We start from the raw sequence: 25913 nt of genomic DNA, 5'->3' as shown, positions 1-25913 counted from the left end.
GCCTCCCTTGGGTAGTCAACACCAGCTGGCATACCAAATTGGGGCAGGACTAAGCCCCTCCTCCCTGCATCAAAGCTGAGTAAGGCATCCCACCATAGGGAATGGGCTCTAAAATGCCAGTTCATGGACCCAGGATAGGTCCAGGTCCCAAAGCCAGGCCAAACTAGACCCTCCCTTTTTTTTTTTAATTGAAATTTTTATTGAAAACTGATTTTTAGATTTATACTGGAATGCAAAGCACCTATGATAGACAAAATAGTTTTTAAAATAAGAAAGAACAAAGCTGGAGGACATACATTATGTGATATTAAGACTTCTTACATAGATACAGTGAGTGAGGACAGATAACTACATCAGTGGAGGCAATAGAGTCCAGAAACCAGCCCATGCAGATAGTCAATTGATTTCCAACAGTGTTAATGGGGCAATTTGGAAGAAGAAGGTCACCTCACTAAGCCTCGGATCTCCCTGGGAAAGGGAAACAGAAGTGATTTCATGGATGTACTAGGCCTCATCCCTTCTTAACCAGTAGCTAATGCAGCCCTGTTCCCCCTCACGACTGTTGGCTCTGGGCAGCTTTCTGCAGGGTTTCTGGAGCCCCGCACAAGCGGATCTGCCGTGGGTATCTTACATATGCTTTTGCTTCTGCTAGGGATGGAAGGACAGAAACAGAGCAGGGGCTTTGAGAGCTGTAGGTGTCAGACAGACTGGAGAAGCCCTTCTAAGGAGCCACAGTATGGCCATCGCACAGCTTCATAATTGGTAGCTGTTAGTAGGGCTGCCACCTACATCTCCTTGTTCCCAACCTTCACCAAGGCTGCTCAGAGAGGCCAGCCCCAAAATGTGAAGGCACCAGAGGTCAGAGGGTGCTGAAAGAGCTGGGAAGGTGTTCCTGGGCCCACATGAAGACAGAAGAAGTTGAGCCTTACATGCAAGTGGTCAGAAGGACCTGTGCTCTGAGTAGGGCTTGCTAAGCTATCTGCTTGTGAGCATTTGACCCAAAGGCACTAATTACTGCCAGCTGAATGTCCCTTTTGTCTGTATCTCTGATTGAATGTCACTGTACTGAAAGTATCTGACTCCAAAGCTGGTCTGTCTGCCTCATCTGTTGTGCCTTGTCCCTGCAGGGTCATCGTTCACACATTTTTCTCCATTGCTCTGTCACAGGTGGAAGCAGAGACGTGCCACCCCCTTCATCCACACATGCCACAGGTGTTAGGGGAGTTGTGGGGCTGACAGTGCTGCCAATAGTACCCCCACCAAGTCCATGTCTGTTGCTGTGGGAAGAGGCCACTGGCAAATGGCTTCAGGCGCTACAGACAGTGACTTCCCCCCTCCTGGGAGGTCAGGACAAGGGGATGGCAGGTCCATTGAGGATGAAGTCCAATGCTTTTAGGCCAGAAGCACCACAGTGAGAGTGCAGAATTGTTCCAGGTCTGGACTGGACACTAAGCCCTTGGTAGACACTATACTCCTTGGGGCCTCGTCACCTCCCAAAGCTACCACCTGGGACTGAGATGTTTAGCTTACGAACAGGAGGAAATATGCTCTTCCAGACATAGTGTGCCCATTGTTCTTGAGTTATAGTAGGATTGTTGGGAAGATCCAGCTAAACGGAGACCCATTGAGGGAGTAGGGCCCCCTGCATGCAGGCTAAGGGTAGTAGAAGGGAACTAGAGTGGAGGCTTGAAGGGTTATAGACAGCAGATGGACTGGAAAAGCCCAAGCCCTTGTGAGGGACAACTGAGAAAATACACAGAGGACAGCCCAAGGGAGGTACTTCAGAATTAGTAGATATTTGCAGGGAATCCACCTACACCTTGGTCCAAAGCTTCATCAACAAGGCTGCAAAGGGAAAGGATCCCCTGAATGTCCAGGTGACTGAGGCAGAGGCGAGCTTACAGGGCTGCAGGGGATGGGTTACTGGTACTCATGAAGAAAAAAGAAATTGGAGCTATATATGCAAGTGGACAGAGGGCCTGTGAATTCAACTCGGCAGGCCTGGCTAAAATAAAACTGTATATGACTTGACTTGAAGCACAACTCACCTCGTCTATATGTGAGAGGCAAAACTCCTGATGGTGGTGAACTGATTTGAAGTTCCTTGAACTGATATGCAGATGAGCTAAGACTTGTAGAGTCCACATGATACTCAACACACAGTGGATACACTGGACATAAGCCAGGGACTGGCAACCCAGTGGGAGGAAATCTGTTTGTGTCTTTTGAGTATTTGCTTTGGTTGATAAACTGAAAAGGTAGAGCCTGATGCTGAATTCCCAGTCCAGTCTGTCCAAACTGTGCCCCAGTTTGATACTCCAGGAGAGTGACAATGGTTATTCATAGAAAATCCATTTCTGTAAAACATGTTGAAAAGCACTAGAGTCAGTCCCCTAGATCTGGATTTCCTGTTGTTGGGCTGTCGGGAGAGAATTGAACCAGCAGAAGCTGTGTGACCTTTCCTGCTAAATAGAGGATAAACTTGCATGCTCCTTTATCCACACCACAAACTCTGCTCATGCCCTTCATATATGTGGCAGTGAGTAAGCCTACTAGGGTTTCTGACTCCAGGCGACCCTCCAGCAGAACTGTAGGTGGAGGAACACAGGAGGAATGAGTATAGTTTTAGGGGAGAGACCTACAAACAAATATCTACAGACTCCACAATGCTTTTTATCTCCCATATAATCACAAGTCATTGCAAAGTTTTAAGTGTATTTGTATTTTGGAAAGGCTCTCTGGAACGGTAAGTAGCATGGTCAGTGGTCTAGATTTCAATGCTCCAACACCCTTTACAAGGATGAGCATGCATCTCTCTCTTCTGTACACTTTGTTGCCCACAGAGACAGTAACTCTACCTGTCTTCACTGCAGGTTCCCTTGCTCGTATGAAGTCCTACCACTGCAGAAACCACCTGTACAGCTCCCAGGATCATCACTAAAGGAATCCAAGTGACAGGAAATGAAACCAACAAGAAGTGGTACTTTCCAGTCTCCAGGCCAACGTGCCCACAGTGGATTTTCGGTGTTCCTGCATAATAGTCAAAGGAGAGATGGTGCTTTGCTGTGTGGCTTGTGTGCCAAGGACATGTGATCTGCCTCTGAATGCTCACAATTGCCAATAAACTGCTCTTGTTGGCAGAGTAATGGGAACACACAGGCTGGAGCCCAACACTCACACTTGATTATAGCCATGGGCACAAAGAATCACGCCTTACATTGATTTTTGGATCTTTGAGACTTTGACCATATACACTCGGTTAAAAGCCTTTGTTTAAGATCTTTTGAATTCTAGGTGGACAAAAGCATAAATCAACAGAACCAGTCAGAATCCATCACATGCTACATGATGCTCTGTTTCTGGAGTAAGAAGGGTGATGGAGGAAGGCTGCTACAAGATGACTTTTGCAGGATAGTAAAGCATCAGATTCCTATTCCTCACACAGTGAAGCCTCACACCTCACAGATGATCTTGGACTGTGATCTGACCAACTAAGCTTTTAGAATTCAACTAGTGTTGCCCAGAATAGGAGCCTTACTGGACCATGTGAGCAGGCCATTCCTGGCTCCTTACAAGGTGATAGGAAGCAAAGATCAGAACACTGGAAGGGCTGTCCCTTTTTTTATGGCTTCTGTCCCACTTGTATAGCTGTCCCCAGTGCCCCCGCAGGCTATGAAGTGCAGCAGGCCACTCTGAAGGAGCCTTGCATGGAGCCTGAGACTTCACCAATAGCCTTCTGAAATCCTGCAGAGGGCCAAGGAGCAAGGTGTTGGGTACTTACGTGTCACAGAGGGCAGTCCAAATTGTGCTGCATATTCCGTGACTTACAGTTTATCCTGACACACTTCAGCATGGTCCAGCAGCTGCTCTGCTATTATATGACAGTCTTATAGCACATGGTGGGTAGACACCATCTTTAAAGAATTTAAACTCAGCAGGGAGTTTTGTGGGTTGTTTTTTTTTTTCATGTGTCTCTAAAACCTTTTCTTATATGGAGAAAACCAAGAGAGCAGTAGAAGTCAGAAAAAGTTCATGATACAAAATCTCTGCCTTAGTGAAAAAAAAAATACATGAAATCATTTTGCTGTTTCACCCTGTTTCAAATCTAGGCATCAGATAGAATGGGAACTTGGTACTGTGTGATTACCATTGCTAAACTTTCTCAGTGAAGCGAGAGCTACCAGCCAATTGCTCTTAGTCACAGCTGTCTGCTCTTTCTCTTAGTGCCACAAATAAATGCAACTCCAATCCTGTAACTGTCGTGTGGATTTCATGCTACAGTGTATGTCCTTCCTGCAAAATGGAGGGATTAATTTATTCTGCCAACAGATATTTCGGCTGCTGTGTTAATCAGCAGTGTTCCATCACTGTGACCAAACACCTGAGGGAAACAGTTTAAAAGGCTATATTTTGGCTCATGGTTTAAGAGACTATGGCCGTGTTGCTACCCCTGTGGTAACACAACACATCATGACCGAAGTGTCATGCCCAGAGAGGCCACCACTGCTCACCTTATAGTGGCATAATACAAAAAAGAGAAGAAGGGACTGGGCTCTTGATATCTCGTTCAGTTGTGTAACATTTCCTTAACTTCCTCTGGGCCTCAGCTCCTGAAGGTTCCCTCCCAATAGTTCCCTCCACAGGCTGGAGTCCAACTCGTTAATGCATAGGCCTTTGGGAGCCTTTAAAACTCAAAACTCCAGCCGAATCTTCCTGTATTCCTCTGAGTCTCAGCAAACACGGTAGACACGATCATCATCACCATGTAGGTTAGACTGTAGAAGAGAGAAAAGAAATTACCAGGAAAAGGGGGCAACAGACTCAAACAGCAGGTAATGGAGACAGGCCTTGGTTTGGGTAAATTACTGAAGGAAAAGACATAAACAAGGCGGAGAGAGGAGCAAGTGCAGGGGCCCTAAGGACACAGCCTAGGGGAGAGGAGTGAGAAAGACTGTCGAAGAAGAGGGAAGAACAGATGGAAATGTCCGTCTCTCAGGCCTGTAACCCCCAACCCTTCAGGTGTTTGTGAACTGCCTGGAGCCCTTTTCAGTGAAGCTGTGATCCCCCAATCCAACCTGAGGGGTCCAGAGATGGTCCTCAGGGAGCACAGGGACGCCCTGCACTGGTTAATTTTGCTCATGTGGATCAGTAGGATGCTATATGTGCTTGTGTTCTTCCCCCAAAGTACATAAACATTCAGGTTTTAAGGTGTGGGATATAGAATAATCACAGCCTCCCGGTTCATGGTGTGGTCTCTGCTAAGTATTGCCCCAGTTACTCTTGATTCATCTTCTTGGGAAACCCAAATACCAAAGCATCAACTTCCAGATGAGCAAACGGGAGGCTAAGAAGACTAGATGGGTCCATCATGTAGCTTACATTCTTGCAGCACCCTTCTGTGGCTCCTGTTACCTGGAGTTAAGGCAGAATTCTCTCCTTAGCCTACCAAACTCATAGGCCCTATCTCTCCTCTCTCCTCCCTCCTCCACATCTAAACAGCCCTTCCACTGTTTCCTTTGTCCACATCCAACCACCCGTTTACTGAGAGTACCCTGAGAGAGTATGTATTTTCTATATTCTTGGAGTATTTCCCCTGCCTGCTATGCCCAGAATCCTCCACTACCCATACCTTTCAAGTGGAATCTTCAGCTTTGTCCTCGACAGCTCTATCCAGCATGCTCACACCTCCTTGCTCCCACCTTGTCTCATCTCCGCCTTTATTAGCTGTGCTTCCCACACCAAGCTCCTCATCTCTCACCTTCCTGGCTGCAAAGATGAGCCTGGAGGCGAGTAGCAGGAAGGGCTTAGTTCCTTCAGGGAAACCTCAAGAGCCCTAACTCAGGTCATCAGCCTGGCAGGAAGCCTGTAAAGACATCTATCCACTCCCTTCTAGTCATATTTCATAACACAGAGGCACAGAGAAAAGGTGAGCAATCTCAAACAGGAAGTAAATGGTTCAGCTCCAGTCATTGCCCAGCCAATTACGAAAAGCATTCCCAAAATATCCCAATGTAGTTCATAAAATCCATGGCATCTATTACCAGATTCTGGCCCACACAGTGCAGTAAAGGTTCAGTGAATGCCTCAGTCTCCTAGGAAAGCACAGATTAGTGGAGATGACCAGAGCTAAGGCTCACATCTTGCCTGAGATTTGTCTGTTTTGCTCCCTGCCTCTGTGTGGCACATGATGGCCAGAAAGGAACCTGTAAGATGTCCTTTCAGGCACCCCTGCAGGGCTAGTAGCCTGAAAAAAACACTGGCAACTCTTCCCTGATGGATCTAGCTGCTAAAACCTGCTGATAGTTCTCAAGAAGGAAGTTGTTTGTGACTGAATTTAGAAGGCAGGCCCTTTACAGCTTGCCTAACCCATTCAGCTTTCAAAGCTGCCTCTTCAGTGATGGATCCCAGAAGCCCCGCTATGAGCATCACTGCTACACAAATAGTGTCCCTTTCTATGCCTCTGGAAAGCCCTTCAGCTGTGCTCCTGATCTGGAAGACTGCTGGCTTGTGTGTCCTGCCAGCTCGCCTCACTTGACCATGACCCCACTTTGTTGTGTGTGTGTCTGGGCCTTGTGCCTGCACCTCCTGAGTGGCTCACTTCAGTAGTTTCCAAGTCAGAAAGACAAGGAAACATTGGCTAATCACTCAATTCTTCTGTGCGTTTCTCCTTCCAGGGCTGTGGGTATTTGTCCCACTGCTGCTTCCCCATGGCTCCCCTTACTGCCTCCACATTGCACCAACTTCCTGAAGGTCCAGCTTCTACCCGCTGTGCCTTCCTTATACCTCCAGACCTATATGCAGCCCAGCATTCTGGCCACTGGGCTCAATGGAAGCTCCATAGTGCCTGCTGATCAGGCTACCTCCAATGGGTAGCAACTATGCTATATGTTGTCCATGTTAACTTCTGGGACACATACCTATTGGTTTGGAATCTAAAATATTTAGACAAGAGTATGACATTATTCCTCCATCACAGAAGCCCCAACAAATAGCAGAGTCACTTCACAAATTAGTAGGATTGATGGCTCCATTGTCCTTTTTCATCCCATGTACATGTCAGAAGGGGGAAGAAAGCAAGTGTTTTCTGTCCCAGCCTATGCCTGGCTGCAGCCACATCCCCCATTCTGAGTAGAAGAGCAACTAATCTCAATGCACAGTAGCACACACTAGCAGACTGGCCTGAGTGCAGTTCCAGAATCTGCCATGATGTCACCTTCCTCTTCAATAGGAGACTGAATGGCCAAGACATTGGTCCAGAGGACATCTCTCCTCTGCTCAAAGCATCCTGGCTCCTCAAAGGGCTTGGACATTTTCCAGGACCAGAAGCCATCAGAACTGCAAGTTGAGCCGGGTGGTAGTGGCGCACGCCTTTAATCCCAGCACTCGGGAGGCAGAAGCAGGAGGATCTCTTTGAATTCGAGACCAGCCTGGTCTACAGAGCGAGATCCAGGACAGGCTCCAAAGCTACACAGAGAAACCCTGTCCTGAAAAACAAAACAAAACAAACAACAAAAAAAGTGTAAGTTGAGACCCACAGGGCTAACTGAGAGTACTCTTTCAGGGATACCCATGCTGGACACAAATATGTTTATTATTGGACACACAGGAGTCAGGTACCAACTGATCCCGTCATTTCCTCTAGTACTCCATTAGAGTCATACATTTTTCCTGATAAATTCTTTTTTGTTATAGCAGAGAACTGCACTGTCAGTGAAAGGAGGATTGGTCCATCTACCAGGAAGAAGAAGAGGGCCAGAAGGCCAAGGAAGGGTAATTCCAGAGACCCAGGGAGGCTGAAGGCTAGCATGACAGAGGTTCCTGGGGCAGGGAGGGAAGAACAAACAGCAGGTGGAGAAAACAGGTAGCCCAAATCACCACTGTGCCGTGCCTCTGTCCAGCTCTGCCTTGTCTCAAGGCTCTGTTCTCAGAATCTACCCCACAACACAGGGGTACAGACAGACGTATGTGGCACACCCATGCCCTCCTTCCTCCTCCCCCCTTTCTCCCTTTTTTTCTTCCCTCTCCTCTTCCCTTCCTCTTCTCCATCATACCCCATCCCTCATTCCTTCCTTCCATCCATCCTTCCCTCCCTTCTCTCCTTCCTCGGTGCCTTCCTTTCCTTGCCCTTCTCTCTTTCTTCCCACCTAATACTACAAGAGCTTCTCTCAGTCGGAATCCCCGATGGGTGCTGGAGACAATTACAAATTAGTGTCTCTGCCTTCCAGTAAGCCTGCTGGCAAGTAGCCACATGGAAATGCCAATCAAGAGTGTAACAAGTATCCTGGGGGAGAAAAGATGTGGGGTAAAGATTGGAGGTTCTTCCTGGTGGGTGGCCGGGGTGGAAGCCCCTCAACTGAGCATCAAGGTAGAAGCTTCTTGGCAGGTGGATGGAGCAGGCCATAGCCAGAGGGCTTGGGGAAGCCAAGGCTGCTACGGGAGACTCAGACTAGAGGTTCTGCACCAGGGCTCTGTTCCACTGCAGAGACATTCCTAGGGCTGAGGCTGCTGCCACCCACTCCTGTGTTCCACTAGAAATACAAATGTGTTCAAAGCGGAAAGATCAAGAAGCGATTAACTATGCTGGCACCTGTTCATGAGTGGTTTGGCTGTGTTCCCAACTGGGGTGTGCGCCGAGTGAGTGCAGGTGGCAGCAGCTTGCCTCACACTGCCTGGCATACTCCTCTGGGGAAACCATGCCCTATGGTTTCTGGACTTGCATCTCAGACCCTTGCTCTAGATGCAGAGGCTGGAAACTCATGAGGGAGAAAGAAATGGACTGTCAATCCAGGTGGGACCACACATTGCTCTCCACCTCCTCTCTGAGCCCAGCCTCACCAGGTCTCTGAGAGCAGCAGGGCATGAGACCACTCTCATACCCTGACTCTGTAACCAGAGTGGGACTGGCCCTGCCCAACAGGCAAGGTAAAGGACTTGCTCAAGGCTGAGCTCTGGCAGCTGTCCCTCCACTCGGCTGTGGCCTTTCAGATTTCCTGCTGCTCTTCAGGTTCTGAGCCCTCTAAAGCTTAAGCAGCTTTGATTTCTCTGCAAATACCTTGTGGGTTCATTCTACCCTGCTTTATCAGAATGCCTATTGATCCTCCAAAACCCAGCCACCTCCCAAGGAAAGCCTCTTATAACCACTTAGTCCCCTGTGGAATGTCGCGCTTCTTGTTACTATGGCCATTTCTCAATGGAGTCTATTGGCGTTTGCGACCCGGAACTCTGTAGGCCTCATTCATGTGAGAGTGTCAAGCCTGAGAACACAGGACTGATGCCATGGGCATTCGTTGAATGGTGCAGAGTCTGCCCCAACCAGACTGGCAGCAAACTCTGAGTACAAAACTCCTGAAGACCTGCTTGGCCAATGGCTAGTGGGCAGATGCCCAAGAAAGGGAGGCAGCAGTGTTCCTGCAAGGCAGCTCAGAGTCCTTGGAAAGACTCCAGACTGCAAGGATGGCAGTGGCCAGGGACGGGACAAAGAATGGGCTTGCTGGCAGGTTTCCAACTCAAGGGTACAGCTGGCCAAGCCCAGGTTGGGCAGAGAGCCACTAGCACTGGGGATGAGGAGTTGGCTGAGGTGGGGCTTAGAACAAGATGGCCACAAGCCACTCAGAATACGCAGTGTGAATGGTGAAGCGGCTGGGAGTCAGGGAGTGAGTCATACGTGAATAAGGCTCAGCTTGGAGAGCAGAGTGGAGCATGCCCTGGAGTAAGTGATTCTGTTTCACAGAGCCAAAGTCCCCCTGCCATGGCACCATGACATTTACCATCCCAGATCCTTCGGGGTGACATCGTGGATACTGGATAAAGCAGTACCATTTTCTGAGTGATGACAGCAGTGGCCTTTTAAGGCCCCTTCCTGTAAGATGGAGTTTGGGGGGGGGCTACCAAGGCCCTGTGACATCTTTGACCACACAGGAGTTAAGGGGTCAGCTGGCAGGGTCCACCACTCTCCTCTACCTTCATTTGCTTTGCTCTTTTCTACTCCTTACAAAGAGACTTAATTAACTTAGCAGGCCGAGTAACTGGAAGCCCCTTAAGCATTGCCTTGATTCAGCCATATGGAGTTCACAAGTGTTTCCTGAATTTACCTCAAAAAGCCAAACCTAGGTCTCCTCAGATCCCTCCTCCTACCAATGGAGGCAGAGAGACATCTAACACTTGGGTTCACCCTGACATTGGCCTGAGCCCTAAATTTCACTCTCTCCTCATCCATTGTACCCCAGGAAGAGCTGTAGTCCCAGGAGAAATGAATGCTTTTCATTGCCTGGACTCATGTCATCAAAGCTGCACCTAATCAATGTATCTATGAGCTTGACACACAGCTAGCTGGTCTGCAGAGGGTAGGCAGGCTCTATGTTGCCAGGATTCCTGAACCAGGAGTCTCATGGAGCCTTGGTTCCTCACCAAGACGTCCTAGTACCCAAGCAACATCAAGTCAGGACTGCTGGGCCCTGGGGTGATCTGGTCTTTGCATCTTTGGGTGCATCTGAACAATAAGGACCTAACTTCTTATAGATCTTGCCTGAGAACTAGAAAAGACAGGTGCAACATAGACCCTACTGCAGACATTCCTGAGCACCTGAAATTAAAACCTAAAGGGTCCCCAAGGAGAGGTGTGAAGCATGGCTTGGGAGGAGGTCTTCTAGGTCCCATCAGGCCTAGGGCTCCCCACAAGGGGCTTCTGGCTCTGCTTGCCTGGTACTTGAGACTCTCAGGAACCTGAGGCTAAGAGGCTGCTCCAAACATCATGTGACTGCAAGGCCTGAGGTGAGGCGGAGCAGGGAGAGGCCTGAGTACCCAGCTCTCTTCACAAGTGTGTGCTTATTCAGCTGTATTCCCAAGCAGAAACTCAGCCATAAGACAGAGCATCGTGGGAAATGCAAAGCTGTTCTGGCCCGTCTGCCTGTTCTCTTACAGATGAGAGAACAGCACGGTTTGCCTCAGAGGGCACAACCCGCAACCGTCCTGAGTAAGGGCCAAGCATGCTGGCTGTGAGTCAGTGTCTGGTCCCCTGTTGCTTCCAGGATCCTCAGGGACCAACAGGCAGCAAGCCCGGCTGTGGGTGTGAGCCCCGGCGGGATGTGGTAGTGCTTCCTTGATGGGCTCTCTGCCAGACCCAGGAAAGACAGTCATCTCTCTTCCAGACCTCGCTGTCCCAGACTGTCCCCTGTGGTGGACAGCATGGCAACATGCCTGAAAGGTTGATTTTCTTTTCTCCACTACTTCCAGCTTTTCTTTACTAAGCAAGTAGTGATTTTATCATATGAACAATAGGCAAGAACCATTGCTATGTATAATTCTTTAATACTCTTTGTCACTTAAAATTATTACTATTTTTTAGACAGGAATAGTCTGTTAGCTCCACTTGCTTGAACTCTGAAGCTCATGGGATCCTCTGCCTCAGTCTCTTCAGCAGCCAGGACTCCAAGCACTTGCCACTGCTCAGGGAATTTCTTTTTCTTAGACACAGTGTCACCATAGCCCCACTGACCTGGAACTCATTATGCAGACCATGCTGGCTTCAGACTCACAGAGACCCACCTTCCTCTCTGCTTTCTAAAGATTGGTACTAAAGGAATGTGCCACCATTCCCAGGTTCATTTTATTTTTTTAATCATAGATATTTATGGAATACAATTAAGCATTCATTCATAAATACAGTGTAAAATGATCAAATTAGGTTAATTAGCATTCCTTTATGTTAGAAACTTTCAAATCCTGTCTTCTAGTTCCTTATAAAATGTATAATCAATTGTAGATTGCTGTCACCCTGCTTGCCGTACAACACTGGAATTTAACCCTGTGGCGAACTCTATTTTGGTACTGCTTATCTTCTTCTCTTTGTCTCTATTCTTCATACCCTCCTAAGCCTCTAGTGGCCACTATTCCCTCTACTTCTGGAAAACCAACATTTTCTTTTCTTTCCACACATGAAAGAGATCATGCTGCATCCGTCTTTCTGTGCCTGGCTGAACGTGATATCCCTAGTTCCATCCATGTTGCTGTTGCTGCAAAGGATAAGATTTATGACAGAACACTATACTATCCCTGTGTGTGTGTGTGTGTGTGTGTGTGTGTGTGTGTGTGTGTGTGTGTATGACAGAGAGAGAGAGAGAGAGAGAGAGAGAGAGAGAGAGAGAGAGATTTTCTTCAGCCATTCATCTATGGATGGACACCTGTTGGTCCCAAAGACTGGCCATTGTGAACAGTGATGCAATAAGACAGAAGTACTGACTTTATCTTTGTTGACTTTACTCTCAGTAGTGGGATATCGAGATCATATAGTGGATCTATTTGTGTTCTGTGGTTTCTGTAATAGCTCTGACAGTGAACATTTCTCTAACAGAGCCCCACTGCTGGTTTTCTCAGCCACCCTGTGTTATCTTCTGTGTCTTCAATAACAGCCCCTCCACCTGGGCTTGGGTGATATGTCATTGTGGTTTTGATTTGCATTTCCCTGAAAGTGATGAATGCTTATTCAGGGCCTCCACTGTCAGAATTGCTTAGGTAGGCATCCTTGCTGCATCCTGGCTACAGGAGGCTGTCAGAGTACCTGCATGCATCTCTGCCCTTCCCTGGGGTAGAAGGCCAGATCTTGGTACAGTCATACCCAAATGCTCCTGACTTTATGGGTCAATAATTGCAGTGAACTTTACAACTTCCTAGTTCTGATTCTGGACTTCAGCATGCTCCTGGACCTTAGGGCTGCCTGTGAACATTGCTCAGGGACCCCTGAGAGCAGCTCCAACTCTCAGCACTTGGCCCATTTCCCCAGGGCCTCTGGCTTACTTGTAATGCAGGGACCCATGTTAGCCGTAGTCTGGTAACCCCATACCCTTCCTGCCCTTGCACAGCTGTCACAGTCAAGACACCTTTTGCCATTTGGTCCGGCCTCCGGAACTCTACTTTGATTTTAGATTAGCCCACATGATGGGGTTGGGCTTAGCCAAAGGCAAGGTGGTTTAAATATAGCTCTGTTGTCAGATCCAGGTGAGAAGCCTGCCTGTCACACATTCCCCGGGCCATGTGGTTGACGATAGCACTGTAGGCACTGGGTTTCCTCATCTGTGTCACTGGAAGATCTGGAGACCAGAAGGTGATGAGTGAATACACATGGCATCTAACAGCCTTGTCTGATGGGAGAGTGAAGACAGGAATGCAGGAGTGCTCAGTGATGTGACTCATGCTGCTTGGGACCATGGTGAGAGTGTTCCTGTGGCAAGAAGACTTCAGCCCTGGGCCTTGGCCACAGGTTGTCTGGCAGTAGCTCTGTAGAGCGCTTCTTCTTAGTGAGCTTCTGTCTCTCCCCAGTACAGTAATGAGTTTACAGTGTTCACTACAGCCTCTCTAGAGCCTTGGTGTTCTGGAATTGAATTTTTCACACGGAATAACCCTTAATGCTGTGTCCATCAAGATTCAGAAATACCTTCATTCAGGTGCATGACTTGAGGAGACTAATCCCAGAACTGTTCTCAGAGGCATGAATGTAACAAACCAGGAAAGGACAGTCACCACAGCCTAACAAGGGTTCTGTGTTCAGCAATTCTTCGAAGAGGAGACAAGCTCATGTGACAGAGAGTCAGCTGCTGACCACCTCAGCCTGGCTGGACAGGAAGTGCTTCTGTTTGTTAGTCTTAGGCCCTGCTGGTGCTTTCCTTTCAGATCCAACTAGAATTCACAAGACAGGAACTTGTCAGTGCTGTACACAGTGATCATCCTCCCAGGTCCATGATGGTTATATTCCCATGACTATGATAGTTATATTCCCATGTCCATGATGGGTATAATCCCATGTCCATGATGGGTATAATCCCAGGTCCATGATGGTTATATTCCCAGGTCCATGATGATTATATTCCCAGGTCCATGATGGTTATATTCCCAGGTCCATGATGGTTATATTCCCAGGTCCATGATGGTTATATTCCCATGTCCATGATGGTTATAATCCCATGTCCATTATGGTCAGTCTATAGAGTCCATGAAGGTCAATCTTTAGGTCCCATGATGGTCAGCCTTTAGGTTCCATGATGGTCAGCCTTTAGGTTTCATGATGGTCAGCCTCTAGAGTCCATGATGGTCAGCCTCTAGGTTTCATGATGGTCAGCCTTTAGGTTCCATGATGGTCAGACTGTAGGTTCCATGATGGTCAGCCTCCAGATCACACAATGGTCAGCCTCCATGCCCCATGATGGTCAGCCTCCAGGTTCCATGATGGTCAGCCTCCAGGTCCCACGATAGTCAGCCTCTTGGGTCCATGAGAGTTATTCTCCAGGTAGACAGCAGAGGACAGAAATAAGATCTAGAAGGACACATGTAATACTCTGCCTAGTGCCTAGTTAGGGCAAGGCAAAGTAAACAGTGCTTCGGTACCTCACTGTAAGAGTGGGGCTTTAAGGTACAAAGGGTGGTTTTGAATAAACAACAAGTAATTTCTGAACTCAATGTGAAATTGTTCCTTTCAATGTAAAACTGGGTTTAATTGTTTTCACATTTCAGCAGTTACAAATTTCCATTCTTTTTTCTTCTGAAACTATTTTCTAAACAAAAGTTATAGTAATCATTCATTCACTTCCCTTCCTAACTCATAATGCACATGACCAACCCCCTCCCAAAGAGCTCTAACTTTATCCCTCTTTATTCAGCACACCTGAATGGGATGGTTAAAAGGGAGATCATATGGTTAGTGATGTTTCAACAAGTTAGTCTATTCTTGGGGCCTGTCATGACCCAAATTCCAAGAGAAAAATCTTCAAGAAATTAGACAATATTGATGAACTACATACATGTTGATTACAGAGGGAAGCAATTCAGGAGCAAAATGGAATTTTCAGCCACAAGACTAGACTATGCCAACCAAGAACTAGAAATTTCCAAATAGTCATTGCATAGATGCGTGACAAATCATCTCTGGAACTGTTAGATGATGTTAAGAATGAAGGGAGAGAGTATGTCTGGAGCAGAGTCAATAATTAGTAGGCAAACATAGGGCTACTTGTCTCACTTAAGTTTGGAAACCACTGAAGACTGTCAAGTGCAAGCAGTGGACACACAGTGGACACACGCTGGACACGAGATGCCAAAGCTTCAGTTCTTCACAGGGAGCTGGGAAGGAGAGACAAGCGCAAGGGTGTGTCCGTAAGAGCAAGTGAGACAGACCCCGGATGCACACACCAAAACCTAGCTAACCGTGTCAAGAATGCTCCCCAGCAAGTGACAGTTCAGTGGATCAAAGAATGAGCAGTTCCGGGTTCCAGCAGGTCATTCTAGAGAGCTTTCTCTGAAAGGCCAGAGCAAACTAGAGCCAGGGTGAAGGTTCCCAAAACCAGGACAATTGAAGAGGATAACTGACGATTCAGTACTTTCAAGCCATAGACTTTGAAGTCATCTTGATTGCTAATAGAAGTCACTGAACATTTACAGAGGGAGTAGCAGGATTAATTTTGAATTGTCATTCTACCTAACACTGGGTGAGTATCACTGGGGCAAACATAAAAGCAGACCAAGGAAGGGGCCCCCAGCCGACCAAGCAGTGAGGGGAGATGGGAACTAGCAGGAGCTCTCCCATGAAGGTGAGCAGGCTGCCGGGTTAACCCAGCTGGGCTCAGGCAGCACAGCCCAGAAAGTGTTAGAAGTGGACACAGATGTCAGCTCACGGGGACATGCCATTCATGATCAAGAAGGCCTGCACCAATGGCCATAGCTGAAGTAAATAAACTATTATACACAAAGCCACCACACGATTTCCCATTATCCACACGAAAGCAACACAATTACAGATTACGTTGCATTGACTTTCATTACAGTTCGCTATGTTTTAAGAGCACTTTTCCTGCATTCACGATATTCCAAAGGCAACTAAAAATGAGAATTATGAGGTGCAGGCACCCATGTCACTGCATGAGTCAGAAACCCGAGGAAAATTCAGGGGCCCCCACCCTTCTCTCCAATCCCCATCAGTAGCCTACCATTTAAGTGCTCCATTTTGTTCTAAAAAGACAAATAACTTCATTTTTGCCCATGTGTCTCCAGATGCCCATATGCTATTATATGTGCTCCTGGATTTCCTCCATAGAATTACCTCTGCCAACACAGCTGTTCCATCTTTAGTGCTGTTCAGGCCTTCTACTGGTTGGCTGAGGCCCACCCACACTGCAGAGGAGAATCTGCCTTACTCAGTGTCCATCAGTTTCTATGCTTATCTCAACCAAGAGTATTCTCAAAGAAGCAGCGAGAACTATGGTTCTCAACCTGTGGGTCACGACCCATCATCTCAGATATTTTATATGATGATTCATAACAGCAGCAAAATTACAGGTATGAAATAGCAACAAGATAATTTTATGGCTGGGGGTCACCACAACATAAGGAGCTGTATTAAAGGGTCACAGCAATAGGAAGGTTGAGAACCACTGCTCTAGAAGAATGTTCAAGTACATTTGACACATAAAATTAATCATTAAAGTTAAACTTTTAAGATATTAGAGATTTTAATAGGTATGTAGTAGTATCTCATTTTTGTTTTAATTTGCATTTTCATAATTAATAATGCTGTGTATTTTAAGAGCTCATTTACCACTAACCATCTTTGAAGTACTATTCAAATGTTTGGCCCATTTTTAACAGAAATTTTAATCAGCTTGAGAGGTATTTATATTGAAAAGTAAATAAGAAATAATCATGTGAATAGTTTGTAAATATCTCATTAGACATGTTGTTTTGGTTATAGTTAGGTTTGTATTATCTTTCAATATATGGAGGGCAAGGCCTCCAAAATAGTCCTTCATCTTCAGAATTTCCTTGCAAAGCAAGAGCACTTGTTCTTGTAGATCAATTTTGAAATCAAATTACTTAACTTCAACAAAAAAATGGGAGTTTTGATTGAGTGAGCAATAAATTATAAAACAAATTTTGTAAAAGACACATGCTATACATGGGTACATGTACATATGCATCCATATGGGCACCTGTATTTTCTAAGCCTTGGTCTTTTGGTTCTTTGTTTGTTTGTTTGGGTTGGGGGTATTTTGAAACAGAGTTTTACTATATAGCCAGGCTAGCCTCAAATTTAGTACCCTCCTCCCTCGGCCTCCTAAGCACCGGGGTTACAGTGTAAGCCATCATGTCAGCCTGTTTCCTTGTATTACATCATCCTTTTCTTCCTAGAATAAGTACCGTTGACTCACAATGAACTCATATTTAAATGAAATGCTGGGCTCTACTCACCCATGTAAATTACATTTTGTCTTGATAGTAATGAACAAAGTTGGTTTATAGAGATTTTTTCATATTACATTTTGTAGGTTTTAGAATCCATGTTGGTCATACTTCATATTTTACCTTTTTAAGTGGTAGAATTTTTTAAGTAGCTTTGCAGTTTTCTGATATTTAGTAACTTGGCAGACTTTTTCTAAGAAAGCATCTGGTCAGGTAGGGGTTATAGCTCAGTGGTAGAGCATTTGCCCTACCTACACAAACGCTCTGGGTTCAATCCCACAAAGTCAAAACAAGCCAACAATCAAAAATAAGGAAAAAAGAGAGAGAGGAAAGGTAGGCAGGCAGGCAGGCAGGCAAGCGTCTAATCACGGTACTTGTAAAGACCCATTTTTATAAATTGCTCTCTTTCTTCTGAGATAATTGGTCCTGATTAGACATTTCTATCTCTACTGGGGTCAACCTTGAGGAAATACATTTTTCTGAAAATGTACCATTTTCATCAAATTGTTAAAGGTATTTGCATAATATTCTGCTAAGTGCATAGTTTTGTTTCTTCTCTATTATCACTTTCTTTTAAAAATTGTTTGTGTTTAGATGTGGGAGTGTGTTCAGTGGGAGTGTATCTGTAGACAGGTCAGCCTTAGGTGCCGCTCCTCAGGAGCCATCCACCTTGATTTTTTGAAAGAGCATCTCTCTTTGGCCTGGAGTTTTCAGAGTAGCCTGGGCTGGCTGGCCAGCGAGCTCAGGAATCCTCCTATCTCTGGCAGGATTACAAGCAGGCACCACCGTGCCCACCACCTGTTTACATGGGGTTTCTAGAGATTGCATCCGGGTCCTCCTGTTACTTGAAGCCCTATTTCTTCTTACCTGTTGCTCACTTCCTTGCTGATTCTTACGTATTTCTTGTGCTTGTGTATTCTGTCCTTCGTCTATTTTCTTTGGCTATGAATTCTCCCCATCTTAAATCTGCTTTCAGTTAGTGACCTTTCCTTTGTTTTGTTTGTTTGTTTTGTTTTGGTTTTTCACTTTCCCTTGTTGATGTTTTTTCCTAGCATTTTGAATTGGCAACTCATTTGTGTGTTTTCATTTTACTGAAATAAGTATTTGCTGCTGTGCATTTTAGATTCTGATATGTTGTGTTTCCATTCTTGCTATTTTCTAGAAGTTCTAAAATTTAGCCTTATCTTTCCTTTTGTGCAAAGAGTTATCTAATCACTAACAGTTGCTTGATAAAATGGCCACTGAAAGAAAAAGGGGGGTAAGCCTTAACAATCCATTTCTTTGAGTTTTGTTTTTTGTTTGTTTGGGCAACTTGAGGGGTTTTTTGTATGTGTGAAAAATATAAACAGCTTTAGTGAAAATTGGTCTTGGAAGAAGGTGTGTTCTCTGTCTAGTTCAGGAATCTTACATTATATTGACAATGTTACCTACTAATTGGTGGCTCCCATGTTTTATTGCTCCCTTAATAAATGTTTTGTCTACTTGATCTATCTCAAACTGGGAACCGTTTCTGTGTTTGATCTATTTCCCCTTATATTCCCTCGGGTTTCTACTTCACAGAGTCACTGCACTGTTCTGTTATTTAATGCACCAAGGTTTCTTTGACTAAGATCTGGAAACAAGGATTCAGATGCCAGTGGCTGAGATGGTAAGTGGAGAACACAACGGGTGAGGGAGAAAAGCTAAGTCAGAGCAGGGTGGGAAGCCAATAAAGGGTCGCATTAAGACCGTGGGACACATGGAGCTTTACTCACTGGGAGACCAGCTGTTGGCTTAACGTGTATGCTGAGGGGTTTTCCTGTCCAAGGGAGGAAGCTGGGTACTTGCATGCTCCATGCCAATTATCATGGTTGAGGACTACTCCCAGGGATATTAATTCTCCAGCAATTCCACACTATCACGTGATGCCAAAGAAGACGCTGGCTGCCAAAAAAATAAAAAAATCCATGCAAAGAAATGAGATGCCAGAGTGGGTAGTACCAGTAAGACTGGTACGTACAAAGTAAGACTATTGGTTGATGTGAGCGGGTCCTGATGCATCAGTTCTAGCCACCAAAAGGATAAGCCCTGCTGGCCTGTTGCTTTTCTTTATGCAGTGTGTTGGCCATGAGTTTCACTTGGATTAATGTTCATTGCAACTATGTCTTATAAGTAGTGTTGTGTTTTGCTTTGTTTATCAATCTAATTTTTCCTGTTATTAAGAGACTTGAATCATTTTTGGGGTTTATTAATGATTGATTTATTAATATTTGGTCATTCATATTATTCATGTCATATTTCAATATGTGCTAAAAAATTTCTTGAGACAGGGCCTCACTATGTAGCCCTGGCTAGCCTCAAACTCACTATGTAGATGAGGTTGGCCTTAAACTCATAGAGATCCTCCTATTTCTGTCTCTAAAATGCTGGGATTAAAGGCATGTACCACCACACCTGATATTTACCATTTCTTTATGGCACAGATATTAAAAATCCTTTTTCCTGGCATTTTGAAACACTCAGTACATTATCATGGACTGTAGTCACCTTACTGTGCAGCACCCCAGACCTTCCTAGTCCTTGTAACTATTTCTTGGTGCCATTATCAACCTTCTCTCACCCCCTTCTTCCTACAATTCCCAAACTCTAGCAACCTCATTCTGCTGTTGGCCTGTTTCTGTATAACTAGTGTATAGTTGTACAAAACAATGGATTGCATTATAAAGTTTCAAACATGTATAGCATGCACTTCTATCAAATTCACCCCAAACCTCTTGTCCTTTCTCCTTGCTCCTAGTGAACCTCTTCCCCTTCCCAAATAGTTTCCCTTCTACTTTGATGTTACACACACACACACACACACACACACACACACACACACACACACACACACACAGAGAGAGAGAGAGAGAGAGAGAGAGAGAGAGAGAGAGAGAGAGAGAGAGAGAGAGAGATTCTACATGTATCTGCTGTCAGTTTTATGAGATCAGCATACTGCTTGTGTGAGTAGAATTATGCAGTCATTTGTCTGTTCATGCCTGATTTATTACACTTAGCACAGTGACCTTAAGTCACATATTTCTAAGTCTTTTAAATTTAAATGCAAACTTCTACTTCTAATCAAGATGTTGTTAGAAGGAAGAGATTTTTTCCTCCGACAGGAAACAACAGAACACCAACACATGCAGCAATGGCATCTGGACACTAAAGCACGAGCTGTAAATGATCCTGTTCAAAAGAAAACGAGCAGATGATGTAAGTATTGCAGCTGCTCAGCTTCTCGCTCTGGGAGAATGTCCAGGATGAAATGGGGGGAGAGGGAGCAAAGTAGAGCGTGGATGCTGATGCAGCTGTGAGTACCAAGAGAAGGGGACCTCTGATGATCGCAGGAAAAGGTATACAGAGAGAGAGACCCAGAGCTCTGCACAGGCTGCGCTAGAATTCAGCTGAGAGGAATTTTCAGCTCACTAAGCCCATGAGTGAATTAGTCTGATATTTGCCCAGCACTAATCCACGTATCATCTCTTAAAGTTCTCTTATGGTCCAACCTCACAAGGGAGAAGTAATTAGCATGAGTTTTGGTAGTTATTCCAACTACAGCAGTAATAGAGAATTTGAAGGGAAAAAGTATACTCCTAAAATCCAGGAGTGAGAACCCCTAATTGTGGTGACCCCAGGCAAGCTAGCTTGGGATAAAGAATCAGGGTTAACCCAGAGGCAGCTCTTAGGGGGACCATGAGACCTGGTGTTGTTCCTCTTCACCCTGGCTCTATAGATTTCTCTTCTCCCCGACTCTCATCTAAATGATTCTGTCCCTGCCCCATTCTTTAAGAGGCTTCTGTAGTGATTTATTGATTCAATATAAATGATGAACTTAAATGCAACTCAAGAAAAATAGGACCAAATAGCTCATGGTACTGAGGCTCCCCGGGGCATTTGCAATTCTCCCAAGGCCAGAAGCATCAATCATAACCAAATGGTATGGTAGAAAGTCATGATGGGCTGTGAATGGTGAGTCAACATGGACAGTGAGGTGTTTCACAGGATAGTTGTCGAGCAGGGCCGAGGAGCCTGGTTTCCCTGTGTCTTACCTCTTAACCAGCCAGGCCTCAAAGTCCAGAGCCAAGATGAACAGATAGGACAACCGTGGAAATTAGGAGCAGGAAATGCCTGTGAGCTCTACAGTAAAGTTCAAACAGCCTTCAATCTCCATCCTGTGAACTAACCAACAGAGCATTTTCCCCACCAGGCAGATGCAGAGGACACAATGGCCCACTCTTGTGTGCTTTAAGTAAGTGCCTGGGGAAAGCTATCTTGATTACAGAAGCCTGCTTATATAGTTAATAGTCAGACCTACGCACAGGCCAAGATGTTAGGCACCAACAATGTTCTCAGGTATATCTACAGACGTCAGAATGGGAACTATATTAGGTATGAGGTATGACTTTTCAATTGGGAAAAGCAGAGATATTAACAAGGCTGCTCATGAAGTACCATAAAGGTCTGTAGACTTGTCTCTGGCAACCACAGGTTATCCCCAAGGACTTACCTAGACTGGAGTGAGCAACCCAGAATGCCCAGTGTCCTGCCAATGAGCCTCCATTTATACTAGGAGATGCTACTGCCCTTGATGTTCAAATCTTGCCTTCAGTTTGAGTAACACCAAACTACCCCGTGCCTTTTATTGTCAATCAGTGTTCTCAGATAATTAAGATGCTGTTAATTCTTGGCAAAAAGTGTAATTAAGAAGCTTAATTATGTCTGTGTGGAGTGAGGGGACTCAGCAGGGCACAAGGCAGCGGCTCTCAGACTTTAATTGCATTAGGAGTCACCCAGGGGGAGCTTGTTAAAAATGCAAATTCCCTGGCTCATTGCCAGAGCATTCTGATTCAGCCAGTATGGGTGGGACTCAAGAATGTGCATATTTATTCTATATGTAAGTACACAGGTGACTCTGACGATGTGTAAGGTAACACATGCTGGGGAGCTAGCTGGCAGCTCTTGGTTAGTGTGACCCAAGTCATCCACTGACAGGAGGTGGAGATTTTCTAAGCCACAGATCCAATGAGGTCTCGGCCTTCAAAATGCACTGTGCATTCTAATGTGTTTCTGGAGCCTGCTCTGAAAAGCCATGCTTTCCTGGGCTCTTACCAGGGACCAGCACAAGTGCTAATTATAACTTAACCCTTTAGGGTGTCTACATGTGATGAAAGTGTTATTATACAGAAGAAGACACTGAGCTTAAGGAGGGTAAATACGTTTCTCATGATCACACGGATTTTTCATTTTTTAAAAAATGTAATATGACTTTGCTTATGGAAGTCTATACTATATGTACTGCATTTGTATATAATATTACCTAAACTTACTTGACAAATACATATTCATTTCCATTATTTTGTTTTATTAGCATATAGTAACTGTACCAGTAGTTGGTTACATTATGACATTTTCATATATTTTAATACATGGATATAATAAACTTTGATCATGTTCCCTTCCGTATTACCCTCTCTTAACTCTTTTACCCTTCCAAACACTCATCTTTCTTCTCCCAAGTAGTTCTTCCCCTATTTTCATTTCTCTTTTTTATCTTTTTTTTAATTTATTTAAATTTATTTTGCAATACAATTCAGTTCTACATATCAGCCACAGATTCCCTTGTTCTCCCCCCTCCCGTCCCCCTCACCTTCCCCCCAACCCCCCCCCCCCCATTCCCACCTCCTCCAGGGCAAAGCCTTCCCCACAGACTGAGGTCAACCTGGTAGACTCAGTCCAGGCAGGTCCAGTCCCCTCCTCCCAGGCCGAGCCAAACAATCCTGCATAGGCCCCAGGTTTCAAACAGCCAACTCATGCAATGAGCACAAGATCTGGTCCCACTGCCTGGATGCCTCCCAAACAGATCAAGCCAATCAACTGTCTCACCCATTCGGAGGGCCTGATCCAGTGGGGACCCCTCAGCCATTGGTTCATAGTTCATGTGTTTCCATTCGTTTGGCTATTGCTCCTGTGCTTTATCCAACCTTGGTCTCAACAATTCTCGCTCATATAAACCCTCCTCATTCTCGCTAAATGGACTCCCAGAGCTCCACCCCGGGCCTAGCCGTGGATCTCTGCATCCAGATCCCTCAGTAGTTGGATGAGGTTTCTAGCACAACAATTAGGGTGTTTCGCCATCCCATCACCAGAGTAGGTCAGTTCGGGCTGTCTCTCGACCATTGCCAGCAGTCTGTTGTGTGGGTATCTTTGTGGATTTCTGTGGGCCTCTCTAGCACTTTGCTTCTTCCTATTCTCATGTGGTCTTCATTTACCATGGTCTCCTATTCCTTGTTCTCCCTCTCTGTTGTTGATCCAGCTGGGATCTCCCACTCCCCCAAGCTCTCTTTCCCTCAACCCTCGCCTTTCATTACCCCCACTCATGTCTAGGCTGTTCATGTAGATCTCATTCCATTTCTCTGTCATTGGGCGATCCCTGTGTCTTTCTTGGGGTTCTGTTTTCCAGGTAGCCTCCCTGGTGATGTGAGTAGCAGACAAGTCATCCTTGTTTCATGTCTAGTATCCTGCTATGAGTGAGTACATACCATGTTTGTCTTTCTGAGTCTGGGTTACCTCACTCAGGATGATTTTTTCTAGATCCATCCATTTGTCTGCAAACCTCATGATGCCATTGTTTTTCTCTGCTGAGTAGTATTCCATTGTGTATATGTACCACATTTTGTTTATCCATTCTTCAGTTGAAGGGCATCTGGGTTGTTTCCATGTTCTGGCTATTATAAACAATGCTGATATGAACATAGCTGAACAAGTGCTCTTATCTTTTATAAGATTTTCAATTATTAAGGAGAGAAGTATCAGTTGGGGTCTGCCAAAGAAAAGTGAAAAGGATATGTTTGTATGGTATGTGTGTGTGTTTGTGTGTGTGTGTGTGTGTGTGTGTGTGTGTGTGTGTGTGTGTGTGTGTGATGCCACCATGAAGGCTGAGAATTACAGACCCAGAAAAGCCAATGGTATAAAATCCATTTTGAGTTTGAGTCTGAAGTCAGGATCTCAGAAAGCCGATGCCTAGGTTAAAAATGGGCAGAGAAAGAAATCTTTCTTAGTCTTTTATTCTCTTTAGACAGATTGGATGAGGCCCAGTTACATCAAGGAGGGTGGTCTGCTTCACTCAATCTCATCTTCAGTGTCATCTGGAAATTTCCTCACAGACACATCTGTAAATAATATTCAACCAGATATCTGGTGCCCCAGTACTACAACAAGGTGCCGTGTGAAATTAACTTTCACAGTTGCTAGACAGGGTTTTGTTACCCGACATGTCCCTCCCTTCCTGCAGCAGCCTTATTGGAAGTCTCCTGCTTTGTGGTGTGTGGGTGTCAGGGGCTGTTTGCAGAGTGCAGGTTGTGAGGGCCCCAGTCACTCTCTCAGATGTACAGGAGCTGTGTGGTGGGAACAGAACTCCCTCCTTGCCCAAGGTCTCAGTACTTTAAACTTGACCTCAGATGATAATCTTATTGCCCAACATCTCGGGCACTGCAAAAAGGATGCACGTCTGTCTGCCTTATGTTGCTTAGCTTTTTCATAAGCCCTGGTCTCTGCCAAGGTCCCAGTCCAGGCAACAACCTTGAGAAGAAGTAGAGTTGAGAGAATACACACAGAACTTCAGGTCATCTCTACTATGTGATAGCGAGCCCCTAGACTATTCAGAGAAATTGGTTGTGATAATAGGAGATGAAGAAAGCAGCAGACACCCAGAGAGATACGGTGTTTCTCTTGTGAATATTTCACAAATTAGATCACAAATTCAAGCATTTGATGCTCACAAGAATCAAAAGAAGCAGGAGAGGAAGAATCTAGGGAGCACCAGCTACCATGCTGTGGGCTCCATCCCTGTACCAAAAGAAGAAACATAACAACAAAAATCAGTGGTCAGATTATGTCATTAAAGATGACGAAGTTAAGGCAGTGGGAAAAGAAGTGCCAGCGCTGGTATGTGGGAAGGATAGACCCCATTTATACCTTCTGTAGTCCAAACTGTAGAGCAGTTTGGGGACAGTTGGATGCATAAAATCATGAGAGTCACTAAGAGAGAGCCTTAGCCCATTATTAGATGCTTGAGAAGGAATAAGAGAATGTAATTTTTAAAAATGTAACAGTTTAGGGTTTTATTTCACAGAAAAATCTGACAATAATGGGGATCACTCATTGGAGCGTTAAGTAATTGGAGCCAGGTAGAGAAAAAAGACAGGTCTCAGCCTGGCTTTGGACTCCAGTTGACACAAGAGGTATGTGACAATGATCTCATGCTGGGTACAGCAGCAGGCAACAAAATCGTGTGTCAGGAAGAGCCAAGGGATTCAGAGCTGGGACACAGGGGAGAAAGCATATTCTGGCAGACCTAGGTCACATGTGGAGCAGGGCCGCAAGGTTAATGCTGTCCAGACCCGGCCACTCTCAGGAATCTGGAAGTCTCAGGGCTGCATCAGTGACACCTGAAGTTACCAAGTACTACAGGACAAGTGACAGAAAGCAGCTTCTCAAGGAAATCCTAGGTGGCTGACTGTAGATTCACAAAATGAGTGTTGTGGAAGAGTTTGTTGAAAACACAAGACAAAAGAGAGCATATTTAGAGATTAGTATTATCTCATATACTTACTATTGAAAGTTTTAAATCATTGCCATGCTTCAACTGAATAATTTAAAAGTGCATTTCCACA

At 45.3% G+C, this 25913-nt stretch overlaps 1 protein-coding gene across 9 annotated transcripts in view; it reads left to right on the top strand.

Annotated features, from left to right (window-relative positions):
* Cobl (cordon-bleu WH2 repeat protein) overlaps positions 1 to 4256 on the top strand; it is a 235083-nt gene extending 230827 nt beyond the window's left edge. For all 9 annotated transcript variants that reach the window (XM_052734542.1, XM_052734541.1, XM_052734545.1 and 6 more), the window contains one exon: positions 2874 to 4256. In XM_052734542.1, coding sequence (XP_052590502.1) covers positions 2874 to 2891 — 18 coding nt within the window. In that variant the 3' untranslated portion in view covers positions 2892 to 4256. The remainder of the gene's footprint in view (positions 1 to 2873) is intronic.
* Positions 4257 to 25913: the final 21657 nt, after the last annotated feature.

This window comes from Peromyscus californicus, unplaced genomic scaffold, assembly GCF_007827085.1.
Source record: "Peromyscus californicus insignis strain IS unplaced genomic scaffold, ASM782708v3 Scaffold_13__1_contigs__length_99412109, whole genome shotgun sequence".
Lineage (NCBI taxonomy): Eukaryota > Metazoa > Chordata > Mammalia > Rodentia > Cricetidae > Peromyscus > Peromyscus californicus.
This window is presented reverse-complemented; position numbering and strand designations above follow the sequence as displayed.